General features: G+C 40.6%; 1 protein-coding gene across 1 annotated transcript; it reads left to right on the top strand.

The window, feature by feature from the left end:
- The first annotated feature begins 270 nt into the window (after positions 1-270).
- On the top strand, positions 271-24,698 carry LOC125895340 (tetraspanin-1). The gene is made up of 8 exons (XM_049587093.1): positions 271-343; positions 676-738; positions 7,643-7,849; positions 9,595-9,669; positions 20,093-20,191; positions 22,379-22,522; positions 24,147-24,230; positions 24,423-24,698. The coding sequence occupies exons 2-8, from the start codon at positions 682-684 to the stop codon at positions 24,480-24,482; spliced, it is 726 nt and encodes a 241-aa protein (XP_049443050.1). The 5' UTR covers positions 271-343; positions 676-681; the 3' UTR covers positions 24,483-24,698.
- Positions 24,699-26,050: the final 1,352 nt, after the last annotated feature.

Genomic DNA, 26,050 nt, shown 5'->3' on the forward strand with positions numbered 1-26,050 from the left:
CTGTGTCGTCCGGGACCACACCCAGTCCTACGCTCACTCCACCAGCAAGCCTGAGGAGAGACGCTCATCGGATTTCTGAGATCAGATTCTTTCTGCTGCGTGGATACACTCACTGTACTGATATAATTACAGTCCTCTTTGCACTCACGTCGGCTCCCCTGGAAACACCTGAGCCAGAGGAACAGAAAACTCCTGTACCTTTTTATTTTTAATTTGTTTTAAAGTGTTTTGTGTCCTCTTTTTTTTTTTTTTTTAGGTTAGTTTTACCTTCCGAAACCTGGGACTGTTAAACAGGTTTAAACCTGCTCCTCTCTGGATATAAATAATATTAGCACACGAAAGGGTAAGATTTGTATTTTTGGTGCCTTAATGTCTCAACCTAATGTAAACACATCACATTTTCCTTTCTAATATGGCTTTCCTTCGCTCATAGATCTGCCATTAACAGATATCTTTACCGTTCTTCACAGCTGTGTGTGTTATCATTAAGAGTCATTGTCAGTGATGTAATTTTCACAGTAATTTCACTGGGATGTGGACTGGATGTAATAACGCGGCATGCATGTGAAGATTGGCCATGTAGACTGTGTGTATGTGTGTGTGTGTGTGTGTGTGTGTGTGGTGTGGGCTGATGAAAGAAGAAATGCAATAATTTATCTTCTCCTTTTATTACAGATTAAAATGGGCTGCTTCACATTCGTCAAATTGATGATGGTCTTGTTCAACTTGCTTATCTTTGTGAGTATGTTTCTGCTTTGATTGCATATACGAGGAGGAGGCTGGGGAGGTGGTGGTGTGTGTGTGTGTGTGGGGGGGGGGGGGTGTCTGTTCATTGATTTTGTTAAAGCTTAACATGAAAAGTGATGTGTAAAGTAAAGAAAACAAACAATAGCTTTCAACACGATGCGCAGAAAATCATTACATGCCGTCCTTCAATGCAAACAGACATTACATAAACATTTCAGATCACTGAGCCAGGAGGCCTAAATGATGCTTCTTTCTCCTCCACTTTCTCTCCACCGTAGCAATTTTCATCTCATTAACTTCACAGGCTCTAATGTTGCTACCTACATCTTCAGCTTAATGTTGATAACTAATGTGATTTGTGAAATGGAGAGAAACTTCGGCAAGGGTAAGCCGAATTTGCCTGCCGAGTCGGGCCCACCTGGGCTCCCACTGTCACAGATGAAGCTCCCAGCGCAAGTCATCATTTTCCTCACATTTCCCATTTCTGCCTGAGTTACGCTGCTTGATGAATCTGGTGCGACAGCTCTTAAAGTCACAGCAGCACCCTGATTATGATGTCTCTTTGAAAGCTCATAAAGATGAGGCTTTAACAGGACTGCTCAAACACTTCAGCTGCATTTCAAGTTCGACACTGAAACATTATTGTGTCCTCAGCTGAGGAGTCCTCTCCAGTTGAGATCCGCAGTCAGAGAATTTATCTTTCGAGGAGATAAGGGGCAGGATTTACATAAGAATCAATATTCTTCTGTGAATCTGAGTCAGTTCATAAATTCCAAAACTTGGCACTTTAACAATAATAATGTTACAGCTTCCCAATAGCTGAACATGCTGTGCCCACACATCAGAAAAAAAGTCACTTGTGCAGTGAAGTGTAGTTTCTAGCTGTGATGCATGGAGGGAGGAAATATTCAAACAGAGCAGTCTTCAAAAGGTATTTTGGGTTGGAACACTTTCCTGGTGTGTCAAATTTACCTTTTTGTCCAAAACCAATCATTTACCCTCCAACCAGTCACATTTGCAGGAGTTAACACCAAACCTCCAACCACAGTTGGCATCTCGATGGCAAAAAATATTTGAAAGTGAAAGAGAATTTACCACAAGAGCAGAGAGTTTACTTATGTAAAGAGTTCACTGTCACAGCCCATTTCAAGAATGGAAAGAGAGGATACCACACGCAAGTTGCGCCTGAAACTAAAAGAGTATGCCAACTAAGGTAGAACTAACTTAACAGGTGGAAGCCAGGGGAAGGAGACATGTTTGTGTAGCAATGCAGTCAGACCTTTGACTACAGCTACAGGCTGCTGCAGGTGAGGTCAGGGAGTCCTGCTGGAAACCCCTTTACACTGTGTGATTTTGGGCTGTCTCTTGTGGGAAAAAAAAGTTGACACCTATGGACAATTTAGAGTTATCAATTAACCTAGTCCCCAATCTGCATGTCTTTGGACTGTGGGAGGAAGCCAGAGTGCCCGGAGAGAACCCACACTGACACGGGGAGAACATGCAAACTCCACACAGAGGGGGTCCCACACCCGGGATCGAACCGGCAACCCTCTTACTGTGAGGTGACAGTGTTAACCACCACACCACCGTGCCGCCAGAGTTGAAATCTTTACTTTTAAATCAGAAGTGGTAGTCTGAGATCTAACAATGAGCCACATCCACTGACAGTCGACCAAAAAGTGCTTGACCATGCAGCTGCATTAAGATTCCAAAAATTAGGATCTACCTCTAAATCCATTTCAGTTAGTACTAGGGTTAGATTCCAGCTATGAACGTAGGTGCAGATACATTTGTAGAATAGCTTTGTTTGCTGCAGGCATTATGGTTTTATAAAAAATGGTTGGATGAACAGCCCCCTGACGTTACAATGTGGTATGTAAAACTTATGTCCATCTTGTCATTGGAGAGATTATCACATGTGCTCTGGAGATTTTTGAAAGAGACTGGGCATCAGTATTGCTGATTTGTTGTTTGTTTGTCTGTTTATACATACATACATACATACATACATACATACATACATACGTTTTTATACTGAGTAAAATAAATAAAGAAGGAAGTAGTATAAAGAGCGAAAGTTAGGAGGGGGATTGGGGTGATGGATGGGTCAAACAAATACAGGACTTTCCCTCAGGACACAGGTGTTTGGAATCCTGTGAAGCCAAGTGAACTTTGAGTCATTCCATGTTTCTTTTCCTGAACCTAACCTATGTAACTTTACTTGCCTAAACCTAAAGACGCCCATCTACGTTTCTTTTACTACACCTAAACTACATAACTTTATGATAGGTACGCCACCTGATTCAAGGGGTGCTAGTTTGTTCGATATCATACAAACCATTGTGTAAGGAAAATTAAAGCTGTATATTTGTCTTTTTAAAGAAAAGGGCAATATTGGAAGAACAATGAATCAATTAATATACAGATACATTACACAATAAAAAAGGATTGTTGTGGAGCTCAAAGTGTTAACTATCAGTACTGGCCTACACACATCTGATAATTAGTAACAATAATTGTTAAATAAGAAACCAAAGTATATCAGTATGTGTTTCCTTAACTCTTCATACTGAAATCGTTTTCAATTAGCATACTTTAACAGCAGAATAGACTTCCTGAAATTCAGTTATCGTTTTTGGATTTAGTGTGTCAGCCCAAGATTTTCCATCTAGCCGCCCCTTTGAAAAATTTCTGTGTGCACCACAACCTTTGTCCACAAACCCACCATTTAGACTACCACATGAAATGAAACAAAGTAGAGCGATGTGCTTCTAAGTGAACTTGTAAGATTGTTATTGCACAGACGATGTCTTTGTCATTGTCTGAGTGAAATACTGGAAAATACAGCCAAAGAGGGTCCTGATTTTCCCAGGTTTTATCTGCAGAAGTTAAGGAAGCTGTAGTCATTTAAAACATGCACTGGCACTGTTGCCAAGAATCAAATTTCAGTACCCTGATTCTAAATTTCTTATTTTTTATAAATATGTGAGTATAAAACTAAACAAACCTATCAGAGACTAGACAGCAATAATAATATACAAGTTTGCCAAAAGATACCCAGTGATTTTAGTCTCTCCTCTCTCGTTGCCTTGGAACCGATCTAAATGAATTGGAAATTAGAAGTGTCTCCCTGTGTGCTCTGTGTGTGCATTTCCTCGGCCGAGTGTCGGAACTCTCAGATTGTCTCCTCCCGATAATATGACCCATGAAAATGGGTTTTAAACTCAACTGACGTCTTTCTCATTCCAGCCCTTTCAAAGAGAACCAATTCCGTTTCAATTGGGGTGGGATGGGCCCGTTCTCTTTTCTGCTCCCTCTGTATCTTTCTATCTCTTTTCTCCATTCACCTCCCCCTCTCTGGAGGCCGTGGCCTCCTATTCTGCAGCCTGTTATTCATTCCCTCTCTTCTAACCCTAATAGGTTATATTTCCTATCTCCATAGACACGATGCTGCTTCTCCCCCCCCCCAACCTGCTCTTTAAAAAACCTGATTTCTTTCTAGTCCTTTTGCCATGTGGGTGTTCAACTGACAGGGCATCCACCTGCATATGGCACACTATCAAAGGGATTAGCCATCTTAAAAAAGAAAGACATCGTGCCAGCTATAATTATACCTGGTGAGGGATGATGGTGGCACACACGAAGTTAGAGGGGGAATATGCTTGTCGTTTCACATTTAACCAACGGTGCAATGATGGCACTGAACAGGCTCAAGAGATGAGAAAAGAAACCCCGGAGTGAAAGGTGGGGAGAGGCAGAGAGAATGAAGGAGAGTAAAAAATAGATAAGAAGAGCAAGGCCAAGGTAGGGAGACAAAGAAAAAAAGGGGGAGATGATCCCCACGTGGGAGACGTCAGTGTCTGACAGGAGATGTGGAGTGTCGGGGCCTGAAGGGGAGCAGAGGGGGCCCCCTGATTGCAACGAGCCTGATGGAGCCTGACAGACTATATCAGGTTTCAAACATGGTTTCTCCAGAGGACGAGGAAAGAAGGAGAAATCACTCAGTACGAGGAGTGCAGGGTGAAATACACCGAGGAGATGGAGGAGGATAAAAGGGCGGAAGAGAAAAGGAAGAGAAGGTCAGAGGTGGAGAGATGAGGAGGGAGACAGAGATAATGACAGTGGGATCAGGTGATTTCCAGACTGTAATGTGAAACATGGGACATAGTTCTGCTTTTGTTTGTTATGAGCAGGTTATACAGGTTTTGAGTCAATAGATTTCTATGAATGCACTTCAGGATCTCCTAATGAAATATCTGTACCTTTTTAATGTTCATGGTCAGAGATTACAAAGCAAGTTTAATTACTGTAAATTCTCAGATTGCTGCCTTTATAAATCTTAACTGCAGGTTATATTAGAGACATACCTTTATTCATATGGTTTAAATTAACATAATTCCTATTTTTATATTTAATCATATTCAAAGAAGATTCCCTTTAAAAAAAAAAAAATCTGATCCCATTTTGATATTCTTTTCATGCAAACTAAAAGTGTCGCCCACCTTTACCTGTGTTCTTGATAATATTCAGATAATCTACAGTACATTTTCACAGCACTAATTCAACCAATACTGTGAATAAAACCCAATATTTTCTGCGCAAATATTTCCCATTAAAAGCTATCCAGTGGTTCAAAAGGCTGTCCTTTCCTGGAAGGTTTTAAACTTGTGATTGTCTCCTCAATGAACAAAACTCTGGCTGTTGGACAATCTGATGGTTTTGAAAACGTATGTTTTGTTGTGCTGTCTTGAAGACTGAGCACCTCCATGATTCGATTTCCCACATGGCTGCTGTGAGAAGGAGGAGCAATTGGGCCCTATCTACACGATGATACCGATGATGTATCAGCATGTTGATCTTCATTTTAAGGCCAATACTGGCCGTTACCAATGACGTGCCGATATTATTGTGCATCCCTATCATTGATAATGTCTTTCGTCAACCCACCCACAACCTATCCGCGCGTCTGTGTGCATGAAACAAGTCGTGTATGCAAGGTGTGAACCCACCAATGTAGGCGTTTCCCACTATCTGAATAATGCCCACTTTAAATAGCAGGGATACTGCACCAATCTGACTTTAGACCAGGTTTTTGTTGGTCAATGGTGCAGTCGCTTTGCCTCAAAATTGCCAACAGTGCACCTGACCTACACACCAATGGGTGCACAGATGGGCACAAATACATTTGCTTCTCAGACAATGTGAGTGCTGGCCATGAAAATGACAACTGCATCAGTCTGAAACTAGCAATGACAGTTGGGCTGTGCTGTGTGCACTTTGACCCTGCTGTAAGTTATGGCCCATGGAGTTGATTGATGGTTAAACATTATTGGAAATATCAACCGATCAAGGGTCCTGTATTTTTTTTTAATTATTATTATTATTTTTTTTTAAAATATGCACCATGTTGTGACTACTGGATTAAGTTGTACAATGTAAGCATAGACATTATTTATTTTGGCCCTGCAGGAATATAGTGTGCATTAAATATAATGCAAATTGGTATTTTTTATGCATCTCATTCAATTTTAACAACTTCTTTTTGGTTTCAAGAATTTATGTGTATCAGGATTCTCTGGGATGTGACTCTAATCATAGTCTACTTGTTGTCAGGTGTGTTGTTCTCTGTATTTCTAACTGACAAGACCAAAACATTCAGTGGAAAGAACGCTCTAGGGATGACGTTTTTCTGTGGGCTGACACAGAAGTTAGTGTGTCCAGGTTCCCTCATCAAAAAGCCCTCTGTAGCAAACAAATGTTTAGGAGACTTATATATTTTGATCAGTAAGATGATCTCCACAAATGAACAACACTTTTTTGATTTTTGAAGCCTAAATGCAATCTTCAGAGGTAAAACACTAACATTAGGCTATAAAAGAACTACACTACCGTTGCATGACTTAACGTCATCCCCACAGCAGGGTTGTAAAGCCGTGTTAGGCGTGATGATGTTCTGTAGTGACCACTTTTTGACACATAGACACATAAAAGCTTCAACATTCACAAGCAGGGTATTGACAGATGTATTCTGTCTTCGAACAAAATTTAAAAGTCTATCAAACTTGTGTTAACCACAGACTTTAATTCAGGCATTTAACCAAAAACCCATTCAAGAAACCTTTGGACCCCAGGAGTGGGGAACCAGGAGTGCAAAAATGCCAAGCCATTTCCAGGTTTTAGGACTCATTCCCAGGGTACTCTTTACTAGTACAAATACTGGTTACAAATGGGGAGTCTAGTCTCATTACCTTCCTGACTAGCCAAATTCAGTTGCAGAGCTGAAAAAGAAAACATTCCTGTGTCCTTAGAGGACATCTTCCCCCTTGACTGTCCGTGCTATAATCCCATAGCCTACTTCTGTCCACCCCAAGGCTGGCATTGTCCAGCAGCACAAAACGATCACTAAATGGATTTCCATTATGTCTGTGTGACATGAGTGGGGAGATAAAGGCAGTCATGGAAAAGGGCAGTCATTTTATTCAGAAAGGTAAAATGAGGCCAAGTTAGCTCTCAGGCCTTGAAACATAATGGGAGGCCTGAGGCAGCACCTCTCTGACTCACAAAGGGAATCCACCTCTCTGAATGGAGCCAATGATATTAAGGTGTCATAGTGTCACTAAGATGTAATAGTAAGAGATTAGGTTTAGTGACGTAAGATATGCTCTCATTTCCAAAAACCTATTACACACTGAAGAGCTGTTGAACCCACCTGAATAACTGCCAGGCAAACAAATGATTGACATTTTACTTGCTTGTGGTAAGTGTGGATTACATCTTCTGGAGAGCTAACTGCTTAGTGTCCCACTTTCATAAAGGACAGGGATTTGTGTACATGCACTTACATAGTTCTTTGCATGAATGTATGCTGATGATGTTTCCTGGATTCTCCCTGCAGCTGGGTGGGCTGACCCTGCTGGCCATGGGGATCTGGGTGAGTGTAGATGGGGGCTCCTTCCTCCGGCTGCTGGGGCCGTTCTCTGGTCAAGGCATGCAGTTTGTCAACGTGGGATTTTTCTGCATTGCAATCGGGGCCGTGCTGGTGCTGCTGGGGCTCCTGGGCTGCTGTGGAGCCCACAAGGAGAGCAAGTGTCTGCTGCTCACGGTAGGTGTAAAAGACCTGGTTTAGAAAGTGTCAGCACTAGTGCACAGGCAAACTGAAGGCATAGTGGAAGTTTAAGAGATAAGATAAGATATACCTTTATTGATTCCACAACTGAGAAATTCCAGTGATTCCAAGATTTCAAAATTTAAAAACTTAAGAAACTTAACTTTACTTCACCAATGTGCCCAATGTACAAGGAAAGCACTATAATTTAATTCCTGCCTAGTCAAAAAAGCTGACAGCCCCACCTGGATGCTAACATTTTGTCATACTTAAGTCTTCCTGCTAGTCTTGGAAAGATTGTTAGATCAGGTTGTATAGTTCTGAAAACTCTGAAACAAAGGCAATTATCTTTTCCTCCAATCGCTTTCAGATAATGTCACAACGGTCGTCTCATTGGTTCAACAAAGGTCACCATAAATATTGTTTAAACCAACTGAACTTTGAGTGCTTTGAGTGCCATGCCGTTGTTCCTACAGCATGATTCCAAAATTCATAGCCCAAATAATGTCAAATTGGACCCAAAGCCCATTTGTCTGACAGCCTGTTATCCCAAAAACAAAAACCCATTGCTCTGAAGGCCCACTGCTCTGAACATACACACTCTCTAAACAGTTAGATTCGTGGCCTGTAATCAGTTGGCCCTGCATCCTAATGTTTCACACCCTTTTTCCCCCAACTGATCGGAAGCATATGTGTATATGACTGTCAGAATTAACATCTGCAATGTGAGGCAGGTTGCTCACAGTGACAAATCCACTGAGGATTATCACCCACACACATATTCTGTTGGGGTTATGCCGTGTACATACTCCGCAAGAACAGAGAAATTTGTTATTTTTCTTGAAGTGGCAAAAACAAGAACAAAGTTCCTTCTGCCAGGACATTTCATACTTCACAAGAAAATCAACTGCACAACTCCTGGGAAGTCCTCATAGGCCCCTCCCTCAGTCATCCACTCATGTCTCTGTGAGGTAACTTGCTCCACATTTTGTATGTAACCCATCCTTGCGTTTAAACCTGGCTTACCAACAGTTCACATAATATCCACATCTGCCCCTCCTGTCTTATTCATACCCACAACACCAACCCCCAAACAGCGTACATTATGCTCATTACTGACGCAGCTAACTACCTCTTAGTCCACTGCAGTGAGTCTAATGAGGAGCACAGGCATCACACGTTCCCCCGGAGAGTCCCCATCATGTCTACATCTCCCACTGAGTTGAATGATGACGGTGCAGCAGATTCTGCGACTGACAGTGCAGGACGCAGCGCATATCTGGCTGGTGTAAGAAACAGCTGTAATGGAATGAAAACAATGGATGAGCTGATAGGACGAATCATTCAGACTCTGTCGCTCCTTATTGTCCCTCTGTGTAATCAGCCAAGCTTTATTGACAGTCTGTGATTGTTACATACAACAATAGCTGTTTAACAGGACCCTGGATATTCAGTTTGATGTTTATTGTTATTTATTTATGTATTCTGTTTTTTTAATGAATTTCGGGATTTGAGAAAGGCTCAATACCACTGCAGTATTCATTGAAAACACCAATCTTCATCAGAGAAAGTGTAAACAAAAGGGAATCTCACAGCTAATAATGACATTTTCATGCAAATATAAACAAACATCATTGCAGCCTAAGACTTGGTTTTGGAAAACTGCTTGACAGAAGAAATATTTTTACATAATGAAATACCCCAAAACTTTCTTTTTGTCTTCTCTTCTTCCCTACCTGCAGTTCTTCTCCATCATCCTCATCATATTCATTGCTGAAGTGGCAGCTGGAGTCGTGGCTCTGGCCTACTCTTCATTTGTAAGTCCCCCCTCTTCACCTCTTCCTCTTTCTTCTCATTCACTGCCTCATCACATCCCCTCCCTGCTCCCACCCCTCTTTCTCCTCCTCTCCACTCCCCTTCCTTTGTCTCTTAATTCGTCTCGTCCCTCTCAGTCTTTCTCTTTCACCCTCTCACCTCCTCGTCCCACTCTGGATTTTATCTCCATGTAAATTCTCCATCATAGCCGCAGCCATCATTGAATTACTGGCTTTATGTCCGCCTCACTACATTCGGCTACTTAATGACTCTGGGATAGCCCCGGGCCGTGTGCGCTGTCTCTAACTTTGAGCAATTTATTACTCCGGAATATTGAAGCTAAAGCATTTTATATGCAAAACAGCCTATTTACATATGTGTCCCTCTCTCTCTCTCACACACACATGCACACACACGTGCTCCATTTACATTTACTGCCACGTATAATAATTACAAGGGTTTCAAATGAGCTATGTAAAAGGAGGTTAGTGAAGATTGGGATCCTATTAAAGAAAATAGAGAGTGGAGTTTTTTTTATCCAATCAGAGGATGTATCCGAGTCCCCAGGAGCAAAAGAGGTAATCTAACAAACATCCATCTGCAGGGAGGAGCTGATGAGCAGAGGACAGTGGACTCTGCACTGCCTGGAAATTTCACTTGTTTGTGCTGGTATTGTTGCTAACCCAGGTGGAGCAGCAGCTGAAAGGAATCTTAGTTTCATGCATTTTGAATGGCTTAGGGTCATGTCCATGGATGTACAAAGAGAACTGGATCCAGCTTTCAGTGGGTGGGTGGGTGGGGGGGGGCGTTTATTCCCATGAAAGTTGCTCAGTGGCACATGAAGCCAAAAAAAAAAAACGTTCAATTTCCAGATGAAAAATGACCTGGATCTTCCACATCTATGGACCCACAGAGCAATGCACTAATGATTCTTTTACAACCCCTTCCAACTGCTTGATCTCAGACTTGCTCACAGGAGTGGCAATGGGAAAATAACTCTGGATTCAGCTAGTAGAGAATTTTACAAGTTGTGTCTCTTTCACAGTGTAGGTCTACAGGGAAAACTCCTTTGGGGCTTGATGGCCTCATGTACGATGTTATGGCCAATATGTCAAACTGACTTTGAAGCCTGGTGTTGTTGCTGGAGGATTGATTATATCCGGTGCACAGTGAAAGAATATGAGTAAATGCACATGTAAGTTGTTTTGAAAGGCAACTACAAATAGAAATGTTGTTGTTTCATTTGCAAGAATTCTCTTTTTCGTAGAGATCTATCCAATCTAATCCAACTTTATTTGTAAAGCACTTTAAAACAACCACAGAGTATGAGAGTGCTGTACAGAAGAATAAATAAAAGACAAAACAGCTCGCACAAGGCATAAAATACGAGTAAAATAAATTAAGAGACATAAAACATTTGTAAAAAATAACAGCTATACAATAAAAAAAAAAACAATAAAATAAAAATAAAACAATAACACAAAATAAAATCAATGTCTTACAGGGTGTCAAAGGTCAGGGAGAAGAGATGGGTTTTAAGAAGAGATTTAAAAACAGACAGAGAAGACGCCTGTCTAATGTGCAGAGGCAGATCGTTCCACATTTTAGGAGCTGCCAGAGCGAAAGCACGGTCCCCTCTGAGCTTGCACTTAGTTTTTAGCACACTCAGGAGCAGCTGATCAGCTGACCTGAGAGAGCGGGTAGGTGAATACGTATGCAGCAGCTCAGAGAGGTAGGGCGGGGCAAAACCATTTAGGGATTTAAAAGCAAATAAAAGAATTTTAAAATGAATCCTAAAGTCTATGGGCAGCCAGAAGAGTGAGGCTAAAATGGGGGAAATGTGGTCATGTTTAGTTTTATCTAGTGTGTGGTGTGTGTATTTAGTGGCATCTAGTGGTGAGTTTTCAGAACCAAAACTTCTGCCGTGTGCAAAGCATGTAGGAGAACTCCGGGGACCAATGCAAAAACACAAAAATGAGAGTGGTGGTTAGTTTGTCTGTTCTGGACTACTGTAACAACAGCATGGCGGACTCCATGGGAGAGGATCCAAATGTCTGGACTTCACAGACTTTGTAGGCATGTTCCCGCAAAGTCTGGGCGTGCTGAGTGCTGTCGAAATCCACAATTCAACCAGTCCACTAGGGGCCTCAGGTGGACTTTCTGCAGACCTCCAGTGAATCTGCCTGGGCTGCAGACTTTCGCAGATTTCATAACCCACAGTTCATTGCAATACGGACATGATGTTGTTTTTTCCAACTGCCGAAAGAAAAACAAAAAACGTATGAATGTGTGAAGTACGTTTTGATAGTAAGGCCTTTTAAAACACTATTTGGATTGTGTAGGTCAAAATAACATTCAGCCACATCATGATATAGGAATAGGTATAAGTACAGGCTGTATAGGGAAATAAGCATTTCAGGCTGCACTGTGTAATGGGCTAAAAACATTGGATGAAAAACAGCAAAAGAAGGTCTTCTAATGTAAGTAATCCCAATTTATTGACTTATAGTCCTGTCCTTATTTGCAAACATTTCTGTTTTTGAAAGCTTGAAGTGTGTAATCATTTAGACATGTAATAATGGCCTATATTTTTGTTAAGTCACAAAAAAGGCTATACATGGAAATCATATCTTGCTATCTGCAGGAACAGATGAGTAGGCACTGTTCATCAACTTAAATGACACATATATAAATATGACAGCGATAATTGAACATTTCCACTGCAATGAGTTAAAAACTCTTGAGGGCTGTCTATCAGCTGCTTGCAGTCTCAGACATTATGGGATGGCGGTAAATACATCACACTACATACAACTGAAGTCCAGTATGGCTCAGTCCAGAGGGTGGACAGCCATAAATGAGGTATTCTAAGGTAATGAAAATGCAACGAGTCTTATTTTCAGGTGATGACTCCTTTAACTAATGAAAACATAGTTATGAATATTATATACCATTTCTGCCGACAGACGCCCCTAAAGTCTACACACTGGACCTTTTAAACGAGCAAAGGAGCTTATCATCAGTTTTTTAATTAATATGATCTCGCTTTTAATCCCGCTCTTGTGCAGCGGATGTTGTTTTGCTCAGTGCAGGATTCTTGGAGGCAGTGGAGGTGGGTCTGTGGAAGCAAACTTAGTGGCAAATAACAATTTGCAAAAACGTGTCTGTAGCTGTTAGAAAGTTGTATAACTGTCATGATCTGTTCTTATCAAAGGACAAATGATAAATGACTTGGCAAAAAACGTTTGTTACATACTACAAAATGACTAGTAAAAGCATTTGTCTGATCACTACAGAGGCTCAAAGAGCATTTTGTAACAAATTTAGTGGCTGAATCTGTAGAATCTGAATTTTCCTTTTTTTTTATTCCTGACTTTGTACTGTGTTGTCACGATACTGGAATTTCTAACTTTGATAACCTTGAAAAATATTGATATTTGATACCATTTCAATACTACAGGGAAGCATTTACATTGAAGCCATTTGTTTTTTTTATTATGAGAAAAATACAACAAGGCTATAATATGAGAATAACAACTTTTGTTTTCTTGGTTAATAGCAGGGAACATCAGAATGACTGCAGTAAACATTAACAATTGGAGAGAGCAACGAAGCACAGCCAGTACTGGTGTATTGATACTGCAGAAAATGAGTTTTGAAACAATTTTAAATATTCTGAATTAATATGAATCAATGAATCATTTTTTGACAACACTATTCAGGATAAATAAAGTTGTATATTATCACTCTTTTCTTATGTTGATACTTTACATATTTTTTCCAAGATTATTGTGTATGTGTTTATTATATTAGCTAAATTATATCATATAGCATTTTAGCGACTGATACAGACTTTATTGATCACAGACCTGATGAAGACATAAAATCAGAATGTTGTAAAGCTTTTTGCGGAGCATCAATACATTCAGCCAGATCTCTCTAGGAACTGTTTCTAGATACAGAAATGGCTTTCTTAGAAAAATGTTCTGTTGGAGACAAGATAAGACATATTTTCACTGCAGTGGCAGGTTTTAAGATAGTATGTTTTTTTAGGAATCAACTATAGACAAAAATGATAAGTGGGTGATTTTTTGCGGTGAACAGGTTGGCCTTTAACTTCTTCTCGCTGTCTTTGTTTAATGTTTACGCTCCCTCTCTCCGTCATCCAATGTATTCTGGTCCTGTTGAACCTTGACTGTGCCTGCTCTCACACAAAGAAGCTAAGTGAGTGTGTGTTTTTCTGTGTGTGTGTGTATGTGTCCTTGGAGGCTGAACAGGGAGCGCTGCTGTTGCTGCTGCTGAGGCGGTTTTGTTGAAATAAACCTGCCCCATCTCTCGCCTGTCATTTACAAAAACTGAGCTAACCTGAGGCGAGCAATGTAAACGGCATCTGGTGGCAACAGCCAGCCAGCGTGCCGGTGCAGAGAGAAAGAGAGAAAGGGAGAAAGGGATGAGCTATTGTCTAAAGCTCACTGAAATGCAAGACGTAACTCATATATTTGTCTTCCTTAAGGAGATCACAGATATGGTCCAGAGTCAATTTAACGCGCTGTTTGTTAGCTTTAGCATCATCTGTTCATTACAAACACAAAGGACATCGTCAGTTCCATCATGGATATGAGTGTGTGTGAGAGCAGCTGTCCATCTCCTGCTTTTGATAAGACACAGTAAACACAATAGCATCAGAATAATGAATATGGGCAATATACATCTAATATGCATATATATAGCCGCCTGTGTCAATAAAAGACAGAGGCATAGACAATGAAAGGAGAAGATAAATAAAGCGTTGATCTATTCTGTCCTACTTATCTGCAGCATAAATCTGCCTTTCGGCCACCAGGCCCCCGCAGCTCATCTAACCAAAGAGCCAATAACCTTCAGGTGGTCGGAATAACTGAGATTTAATAAGCAATTCCAGCAGGCATTATGAGAGGCCGTCAGTGGTCATGGTTGTTCTTTCTCTGCCAAGTGATTCGGAAGTGACCAGGGTGAAGATTTATTACAGGGGCCGATATGGACTTCACACTGTATGAATGAAATAGATGTGAGGTGGCATTTAATGAATCACGCTGACTTCCATATACAGTGAAGGAATGTTCTCCCAAAACGTAATCCAATACTGATTGCTGTTTGCTTTAAAATCTTATCAGTAAGAGGAAAGATTAGCCCAAGTTAGTGATGGAAGATGATGAAGTCCATTTAATGCTAATTTTAAAGCTGCACCAGTCAGTACCTTTATAACAACAATGGAAAAAATGACTGTGTGTGTGAAAGGGGACACCCACCATCTCTGGAGCTCGACGAAGCATTTTAGCATCTCTTAGCATTGTGAGTATTTGATATTACATTTTTCCAACCTGCTCTCACAGAAGTGTGAAAAATGAGCATGAATTCTTAACGCTGCATGGCTGCATGGCTGCATGGCGGTGGCAAGAAATGTGATGAGGTTATGTGCGGGCACTACCGAAACAATGCCAGTGGTAAGTCAGTAAGTCCTCTGGCTTGGTGGACACATGAATTCCCTGTTTCGGTAATGTCACGCAATGGGCGGTGGTTAATGTTATGACCCCACAGATAAGAGTGAGAGAAAGTGGTCAGGGTTATAGTTGTGCCAAACAAACACTGGGCTTTCACCCAGGAGACCACTGTTCATGTCCCGTGTGAAACTAAAAGTCATTGTTGACCTCTATTAACTTTATGTGCCTACATCTTTAGTAGTTACATCCTGATCCTGTTGTGACATAAGTGATGTACTTATGTCACTTTAAGATGTGCTTATGTCACGTACATAACAAACCACAGTCTTTTTCTAAACCTAAGAGAGTACTTTTGGTGCCTAAAGCTAATTTAACACATTATGTGCCACAACCATGTAATGCAGTGTTAAGAGGTTGTGATGATTTCATGTATTTCTTTGAAATCGCGTTGCATTTTTCTTGTGTGTAACAAATCAGCCACTGTCTTTGTTTGGATAAGTTGCAACTTGGAAAACAGGTCAAAAATCTTTCATATTGAGCAGAATACTTCACACCAAAATGAACCATACGTCTCCATGGTGCACTCAAAAGTCAACACAGCTTTACACTCCAACTAGTTTTGACAAATTGTTTAATGTGGTATTTGGACCCTAACTTAAGATAGAACGTACATATAGCTGTGTGTGACTACACTGCAATGATAAAAGAAATGAGGGGCACAAACCAGGGCTTTGTTGACAGCAGATGAACCAGAAACTGGTGTCCCATGTCACCATATATTGCATTTTTTCCTGATGTTTTCACTCCTTTTCAAACTGCATACGAATATCATAAGCAGCACCTTATGGCCGATGCCACCAAGCACTGCCTTTCCTCATAACAAAGCAAGGCTCAGCTGAATGTAAGGTTTTCATTTATTGCTTTTCCACTTCAGAACAATAACCAATTAGCAGCTGGTGAGTCAATGCAGTAAAAGATATTGACAATTATTTCAGAAGCAGCAACACACTGTAAAGCAACACGAGATCAATAACACATGAAGCTGAAGATTTTTATCATGTGCGTGTAGAAGGTGTTCACTCTACTGTATTGATAAATGTGTTATCGCCTCCCGCCTCACTGTGCTGTGTGTTGCTACAGGCTTTGTCCTGCCTGTCCACCGTGTGTGTGTGTGTATGTGTGTGTGTGTGTGTAGGGGCCCATATCAGTGTGTAAGCATGCGAGCGTGTGTGTTTAACGGGATGTGGTGAGGCACGGGGCAGAGTGACAGTGATGAATTAGCTGGCTGGTAATAACCCTCTCTGATCTCAGCCGCTCTCACAGCTTCTTGGGGGGCACTTTTAATTGTGGCATGTATCCCAACATCCCCTCGGGCATCTCGTACGCCTGCCCCCTTCGCTGCACACACGCACATACACACACACACACACACACAGAGGGGGAAAAAATGCACTTTCAGACACATAAACCTGATAGACACAAGGTTGCACGTGGCCGCATGCACATACAGTAAAGCACACACTCTCCTTCCTCATCAGTGGGTCTTTGTGTGACTGTACGCGACGGGATTATTAATCAAAATGGAAAAAAACAGAGTGAGGAAGAGAGCAGGGAGAGAAGGAGGAGGGGGCGAGGCGTGAAAGAAAGCTAACCTGTGTGTTTGTGAAGGAGTTCTTTCACAACAAAAGACTCTCCTAGACTCTCCTCGCCTAAAACATAACCTGCCTTTTCTGCACTTTGGATAAACACAAATAGCAGACAAAATGTGTCCTGACCGAAGCCATCAGGAGCATCAATATATATGTAAATGCCACATAAAAAGGAAAAGAAGAATGGAGAATAATGGCTCGGTCAGTTTTTGATTTATTTTCATTTTTTCCAGGTGCCGGGCCGAGGCTGTTTATTTCCCAAGTGCTTTGTGTGAGAGAAGATTTATTTAATTTCTGATGAATAGGTGACTCCCAGAGAATTACCTTTCCTGCCCGTGAAATCAGCTGCAGTATTTTATTTTCAGGGGCTTCTATAGTGCGGTGTGTGTGTGTATACTTAAGTGTGTACATGTGTGACACTGTCGGACTTTGACGGTAAAAGCTCTGCAGTGCAGTGATGTGCTTTTATATCCATTTACAGGAGCTCATTTGCATGTATAGGCCTCTCATCTAAATGCTGGAACCTGAAAGAGACAGCGTGACGTGCAGGGGGCTGTAGAAAAGTGTATTTTTGAAAAGTGCAATGTATTTACCCTTGATGGAGCCAGGCTAAGTATTTTGGAAAGGGAGGACATTTTGGGGAAAAAATAGGATATTTCTGATATTGACAACACTTCTGGTAATTTTGGACTTATTTGATAGTGATGGCATTTTATATATGTTGGGAAATTTGGACAATTTTAACAGTGATGACATCTTTTGGAAAATGAGCACATTTTATGAAAATGTAGACATTTTAGGAAAATAGGGACATTTTTGATCATATTTCAGAAAGGGAGAGAAATTTTCAAATTTAGCAAATAGGACATTTTTAGATATTTTATAAAGAGAGGATATGCTGGAAAATGAGGAAGGATTTTGTAAGAATGGGACTTTTCAAAAAGGGGAGACATTTTGGAGAGTGTGCTTTTTTTTTGGAAAAGTGAGAAATTGTCAAGACAGAAGTGAGGACTTTTTTTCAATTTGTTTATTGGAATTTTTCACAAGTGATATATGTGTGATATATATTCAGTTAGCAGGCTATCACATATACAAAAATTATAAAAGAAAATTTGCAGGGTGGAGAAAGCTGTGCTAAGAAACTATGGTTGATTCAGACTTTTTCCTTTTTATAGCCGGGTTGGATTTTCTCTTTAATATGACTGAGGAAGGGATTCCATACCTACTTAATAAAAAAAGTCTTTGTGGAGCACCTCAATGAGTAGTTTATTTTTTCTAACTTTATAAAGTACAGTACACCTTTGATCCATTCAGTCTTTAAGTAAAATTAGGTGTCTGGCAGGCAAAAGTACTGCAGTCAGCTTCAGTCTCACATAGTATGTGGGGGTCTCGACAGACACCAAAGATAGTCATTACAGGTCACATGTCACTAGTTTTGTTCAGGCATTCTGAGACTGTTGTGAAGATAGAGACCAAAATTCATGAAGCTTAGCACAGGACCAGAACATATGGGCAGGAGTAGTGGGAGATAAGTTGCAATGAGACCAACATCGGGCAAAGATTTAGACATTTCCTGTTTTGTCCATTGGGTGTGATGGGACATTTTTTAAAATGTGATAATATTTTAGAAAGTTGCAACATTTTTGTTCTATGTCAATCATATCAATCAATTTATTTGTCCCATGAAATCATAAGATACAATTCTAGTGAAGTGTAATCCCATCAGTTCCTTAAATGTGCTTTAAAATAGACTGTAATAATGATTATGTTGACTGGGTGGTCTTAGGCAGGGTTTTCATTTAGGATCACTGTGGAGGGTAGAAGCCCTCTCGGAGCCTCTCAGCCTCTCTAGTGTCCCTGGTACCTTCATCCTGACCTCAACAGGGTGAAAAGGCAGTTATCCAGGTGGCTGGGATCTTTAATGATTCTCCTGGCCTTATTCTTGCAGTAGCATAAAGATCCTCTCTATAGTGTGTTCAAATGAATGAGCCACCCTTTGCAGAGCCTTGTGCACCTGTTGGGTGTCATTTCTGTACCAGACGGTGATGTTCCTGGTCAGGATGCATTCTGTCGAGGCAGGGGATGCTCCTGAGGTGGAAGAAGGCTGTTTGGTGATGTGTTTGATGTGCTGGTCAAAGGAGAGGGTTTGATCGAAGATGACACCAAGGTTATGGACATGGGGGGAGGTGAGCACAGTGGAGCCACTGATGGATAGGGAGAAGTTATGGGTGGATTTGATGAGAGATTTGGGACCAATGATGATGACTTCTGACTTGTCACAGTTAAGTTTGAGAAAATTGGTTTGCAGCCAGGATGTTATTTCAGTGGTGCAGTTCGTGAGGGTAGAGTGAGTGGCAGGAGTGATGGCTTTGGTGGAGATGTGGAGCTGAATATCGTTGGCGAAGCAGTGGAACTGAAGTCCATGATGATGGATTATTTGACCAAGGGGGAGAATGTACAGGATGAAGAGGAGGGGGCTGAGAACCAAACCTTCAGGAAACACCTTGGCAGAGGGGAGCAGTGGGGGAATGGCAGTTGTTGATGTTGATGAACTGATATCTGTCAGAGAGTTTTGAGCCAGGAGAGAGCAGTGCTGGTGATGCTGCAAGCAGTTTCAAGGCAGGAGACAAGGATGGAGTGGTTGATGGTGTCGAATGCTGCACTCAGGTCGAGTAGAATGAGTATATTGAGGTGGCCGGCATCAGAGAAGAGGAGAAGGTTGTTTGTGACTTTGAGGAGGGCAGATTCAGTGCTATGGTGGGTCATAGAGGTTACTGACAGAGAGGTGGGCTTTGAGTTGTGAAGCAACAGCATGATCCAGTAGTTTTGATAGAAACTGCTATGAGAACAGGTAAGTCTGTTGGGGAGATTTGGGAGAACTGAGACAGAGGTAGACAGGGTAAGGGATGGAGATTGAGTAGAGGCCAGGTCTCTGTGGATAGTATCTACTTTTTCTTGGGAAAATGACAAAAAAGATACCTGTTGATATTAAGGGGGGGCGTAGCCCCTTCTCTGATTCTCCACAAAGTCCACTATCATCTTCTTAGTCTTGTTGAGGTTCAGGAGCAGGTTGTTGTCCTGACACTATTGGGTCAGGTCTTCTTCATCCTTCATGTAGGTCTTTTTAGGGAGGATATTTTTGGAAAGTGAGGACATTTTACCCTGTTCTTATTGTTTTAAATGTGTTTAAGGGGATGGAGACTTGGTTTGGGACCAAAGTCAGGGTAGGGCTTAAGTTAAGGTTAGAGGCTGTCAGTGAGAGTCCTCACATTTCTGTGTATGTGTGTTTTCCTCAGGCTGAGGGGATACTCAGAGCGTGGGCGACCCCTGCTTTACAGAAAGATTACGGCAGTGATCCTGTGGTCACTAAGATCTGGAACACCACCATGACAGAGGTAGAGTATCTTGACATCCTGCACCAGTTGTTTTCAACATGTTCATGTTCAGAATTTAAAGGAATGTCCTGGTTTTGCAGGTCTTAGCTCTAAACTACAATCTGCAGATGCATATGAATGTTCAATATACCTGATGATCGTTTTCCAAATCACGTGATGAGGTTTTAAATGAATTTTCCCACCTTGTTTAAGACACTGTTTACATTTTCTCCCCATGAAAATCAACTTGCTTTACTTTATTTATGTTAAAGTTTATTTACTGGCATGTTATGTTGCAAGTGTTGTGCGCAGTAGGGCTGTCAATAAAATTCGAAGTTCGAAATATATTCCAATATATATATTTTTTATAAATTCGAACCTAAATTTGATAATTCGAATATCATTAATTAATTAATACTATTAATAATGTTGTATATCACTGCGAATCCCGTTTGGGTGGAGATGGCTTGCGCACAAGCCGGGCCAGAGAGAGATGCATCGATGGAGGAAGAGGCGCCAATGGAGGAGCCTGCTGCACCAACACCACCCACTGCACAGGGAGAGTGTTGCACGTGCTGCCTCCCTGCCTACCCTTTTTGAAGAAGAGATGAAACATTACTAGAATGAGACACCACTACGAGCCGACTAGGATCCACTCTTGTGGTGGAAAACTACGCACTGAAGCATCCAAACATTTCTCAGATAGCGAGGCAGAAGTTGGTCATACCTGGCACTTCAGTGAGGTCAGAACAGGTGTTTTCATCCGAGTGTCACGTTCATATTGCATCAGCACTAAGCATCTTATTTTTTGTGGGTTTTTTTGGGAAAAAAAAAATTATATATATATATATATATATATATATATATAAATTTGAATATTATTCGAACTCTACTAAATTAATTCGAAAATATTCTAACTCAATTTCATGGTGCTTTTGACAGCCCTAGTGCGCAGGAATTATTTCATTATTTTGTACTAACAGGAAATCACATAACATTTTCGACAATGAAAACTCCTGCTAATTTACATGCTTTAAAAAGTACGAGTAGCAACTAAAAATGATAATTAAAAATTACAGATAATTCCTAACACAGAGGATATTATAGTGCATATACTCAGAAAGTGAGTTGCAATCAATAGAATAAATAAATAAATAAATAAACACAGACTAAACACAGAGTGAACCCGGGAATTTGGGGCCCTGAAGGTGTGGGGCCATACTGCGGTGTCCCAGTTGCTAGTCCACCATTATATTTTAGTATGTGTGCTGATATATCGCTCATTTTACAGTTTGGGCAGCAGTGGCTCAGTAGGTACAGTGGTTCAATTGTCGAAGTGTCCTTGAGCAAGATACTGAACCCAAATGCTCCTGATGGCTGTGCCACCAATGTGTGAGTGAGTGTTTACCTGATGAGTTAGTGGCACCTTGTATGGTAGCCTCGGCTATGAATGTGTGTGTGAATGTGCTGTGAAACACCTTGTGTCGCTAAGACTAGAAAAGCGTAATATAAATGCTGTCTATTTGTCCACTTACTCCCTCAGTTACCTTGACAAGGGCTACTGTGTACAGTTGAGCTGAGGTAAAATTAACAAAAGCAGACAGATATTGTTTGCTTTTATTTCATTTCAATTCAGAAATGTTAGCTTTGAGAGTGCCTTTAGCCACAGGTAGTTTGTCAGCTCAATGAAGGACACAGCAGAGCAGTGTAGACCTTGACATAAAAAAATAAAATAAAATATAAAACATATTTTCCTGCTTGTATCGAGTTAAAAGATGTTTTGTGAAACCAAAACATCATTTTCATCAGAAAATGAAACTTTTGTGATTTTAGATGAAAAGAATTTAGTTTGTGGAATTTAAAGCCTCTTAAAGTGACATTTGTAGACGAAACAATGTCAGTGAAACTTGAGATAACTCACACACTTCACTGTTAACAGTTTTCAATGGTTGAAAACTTTCTGTAAATGCAACAGTTAAAAAAAAAGAAAAATACTCATCTGTTCTGAATGTAAACGCACAATAACACAGAGCTGAACTGACAACCTGAACCTACACAGCAGCAAAGCTCCTACTACAAATTGACTGAAAAACATTTATTCACCAGCTCGCACAGTGTAGATGGATATTGCTTAAGGGTAGAAAACTATATCTTTATCCACAAAACACTCTCCTCAAGTGTTCTGCTGGGTTTTTCTTCCTCTTACAGCTGAAGTGCTGCGGTTTCACCAACTACACAGACTTTGTGGACTCTAAGTTTGTACAGGAGAACGGAGGCAGCCTGCCGCCCACCTGCTGCTGGACCTACAGTGCCCCCTGCAGCCCAGACGAGGCCGAACGCAGCACTGTGCCGGTGAGAAGGAAAACACCACTAATTTAATATAAGAAACATACATCCAAAGTATAGGCAGAGGAGGAAAGCCTTTATAGTGTACCATGGGGTGAGCAGGATACACACATCTCTTAATGGAATACAATCCAACATCATCACAAATCAAGGCCTTCAAAATCACCATTAAGTTGAATCAACATCCCTCTAAACAGTTTCAACAGAAACTGAGCATTGTAAATGTGGGATTTACCGCAGGGCTGTTGTAACAGACTGTCAAGTTTTACCCAGGTGTACCTAATAAACTGGTAACTGAATGTAAATGTCAGAAGTGCTACTCTTGTTTTAAGTCATATATTCAGGACCAGCACAAAGAGTTTACAGTCATAAGAGACGTTCAGAGAAACCGTGCTTCGGCTCAGCAGTGCTTTGAGCTAAAGGCTAATTTTAGCATGCTAACATGCTCAGAATGGCGATGCTAACATGCTGATGTTAAGCAGGTATATAAACTCTCTCTACATTTATCAAAACAAGGTTGTTTTTCTGACCATGCCAAAAAATGGAAGGGGACGTTATCTTTGACATACGAGGACAACAGCTCACATTTTTACACAGTCTCTCCTGGAAGACATTCACAATGTTGCACTTGTTTGTACGATGGAAAAGTGACAAATAGTTATGTCAAAAATGGAGAAAGAGACCTGCAGAGTTCAAACCCATGCACCTCTATCCAGCCCTGTCTCCTAGAAATTACATAGGCCTACACAATACATTTTGAAGGAAACTTAATGCCAACAGATTATGTTCTCTATTAACATGAGGAAATATTGCTAATTAATGTATCTGGCAAGTCTGACAAAAGTGGCAGCATTATATTTTCATTACCTTTTTAATCCACCAAAAATCACGATCTTTACCTTAGGTAAAGTGTTTTTGTTGCCTAAACCTAAGATGTCAAGATGCAAACCCAAAGTTCTGGTGTCAACGCTTTGCAATTTGTAGGTCTGCCATCTTCCAAAGCCACCTTGTTCCAAAGCCTATGTGGTCCATGAATAGTGTTTCGTTACCTGAACGAAACAGCACAATCCAGGCAGTGATCATGTTGCCACAACAACGTGATTGAGAAAGCAGTTTAGTGACATATAAACACAACTTCTGGGAGACGCATGAAGTGGGTGTAAATGTCTGATTTCTGGGCAATTCATCCAGCAGTTGCTGAAATATTTCACTCTGGTCACTCTGGCAGTGTTGGTTGACTGACCAACCAATTGCTATAATTGGTTAACCCGTAGCTAGTGTGGCTAAGAAATACCAGTTAGGTTTCGGACTGTTCGTCAGATGAACTAAAAATTCAGTGACATTGATGTGATTTTGAGCCTACTCACTGGTGATTTTTCATTGTTTTTTAGTTTTTTTAACAGATTTTATTTGGCTGACTGATTAATCCAAAAAGTACTCAATATATAGTTAGCCATATTAGCTACTTACTGTACATAAGATGCATCAAGCCCTAATTTCCTTACACCGAGAACGTGTATTACATTGAAATATAGTGAATGTCTTTTTTTTATTGGCCATTAGTTCCTTTTGGGGTTTTTTTGTGCCTCATGTCGATTTGTCAAGCATTGATGATTATTTTCCCCTTTAGGGCTGCTTCAAAAATATCCTGGAGACACTCAAAGAGCACGCCAACATCGTGGGAGGCATCGCAGCAGGAATAGGAGTCTTAGAGGTAAAATGGCATAAAATGAGAAAGGCAAGATTTTCCAAAATTTGTTCAAATTAGTTTTCTAGTCTTTTATTTTTTCATTTCTATTGGCAAACTGACTGACTGAATAGCGACTAGACTAACCAAACAGTCACTCTGGTTTTAGTGAATATAAGGCAAAAACAGATTAACATTTGTATTATGGTCTTTCCTCAGATTGCTGCCATGATAGTGTCCATGTACTTGTACTGCCACCTGGACAACAGAATCAGCTGAGACACCTTCAGGAGAAAAAAACGATAGGAATGAAACAGACAGATCACATATGGGCTTGTTTTTTAATCTGCATTATTTAACAATCTGTCTCTTAGGATATTTCTTTTTCTTCTGGTTCCCTATTTTTCAGAAAGATGTCTAGCTTTACTATTAAGTCATGTTTATGGTGAAATGAATCCAGCAATTGTATTTTATATAAAGAGAAAAGATTTCTAAGCACACGCACATACACAGGGTGTAAATATTTCACATTTGCCAATAAAATATATCAAATAGCATTGACTCATTGCTCACTGCATTTATCTGATTGTTCCTTGTGCATTTCTTTCATTGATCCTTAGACTATTCAACCTTTTCATCAACAGTAAGGTGCCACAATGGATCAAATTACTGTCAAAGATGTTGCTGGTAGTTCTGAACCTCCAGAAAATTGAGCTTGAGCTTTTTAGCTGCTTTTAGCTGCTAGTTTTGGTCCTCTCTGGTACAGTCTCAGGGTTTGCCTAAGCAGCATGCGGCTGTTTTCATCTAACAAGCTGTGATAAACCCAATATATACTACTTGCCCAGCACTAAACAGCAGAGACACGGTAAGAGACTAGCTGATTAGCACAAAGCCACCAAAAAGAAACACAAAAATACCACAAAGACCCAAATGACCACAAAGTAACACAAAATTACCGCAAAATGATGCCAAGCGACATCAAAGACATGCAAAACAATTACAAAGACCTAAATAATCACAAAGACCAAAACAACCACAAAGTGATGCAAAACAACCACAAAGCCACGCCAACCGATATCAAAGACATGCAAAAGGATTACAAAGACCTAAATAATCACAAAGACCAAAACAACCACAAAGTGATGCAAAACGACCACAAAGCCACGCCAACCGATATCAAAGACATGCAAAAGGATTACAAACAGATGCAAAGCAACCACAAGTGATACCAGGTGAGATTAGAGATGCAAAACCACAACTAAGAGACAAAAAGCAATCATAAAACAATCACAAAATTACCTCAAAGCCATGCCAAGTGATATCAAAGAGACACAAAACAATTACAAAGAAATGTAAAACGACCACAAAGCAAAGCCAAATAACATCAAAGAGATCTAAAACGATAATAAATAGTCACAAAGAACCCACAAAGCAATGTCAAAGGACCACATAGCATCGCAAAACGACATCAAAGCTTTGCCAAGTGACATTAGAGATGTCAAAGAGACACAAAACACAAAATGACCACAAAGCAGTGCCAAGCGATATCAGAGATGCAAAATGACCACAAAGAGATGAAAAATGACCACAAAGAGATGAAAAATGACCATGGTAAAGACCAAAATGTCTTCTGGGCCCAGTGGCCCATAATTGTTTGAAGACTGAGATTTCCAAAGACCACAATTTCTGTTTGTTTTCAACACTAAGATAACTTTATTGCCCTTCTTTACTGAAAAACATGTATTGAAATCCTGCTTCCGCTACATCACAAGCCATACATGGGGGTAGGTAGGTAGGGCAGGGTAAGTTCAGGGTTGAATCTGATCCTATAAAAAGCACCACCCACT

The sequence above is a fragment of the Epinephelus fuscoguttatus genome, linkage group LG10 (genome assembly GCF_011397635.1).
Source record: "Epinephelus fuscoguttatus linkage group LG10, E.fuscoguttatus.final_Chr_v1".
NCBI lineage: Eukaryota > Metazoa > Chordata > Actinopteri > Perciformes > Serranidae > Epinephelus > Epinephelus fuscoguttatus.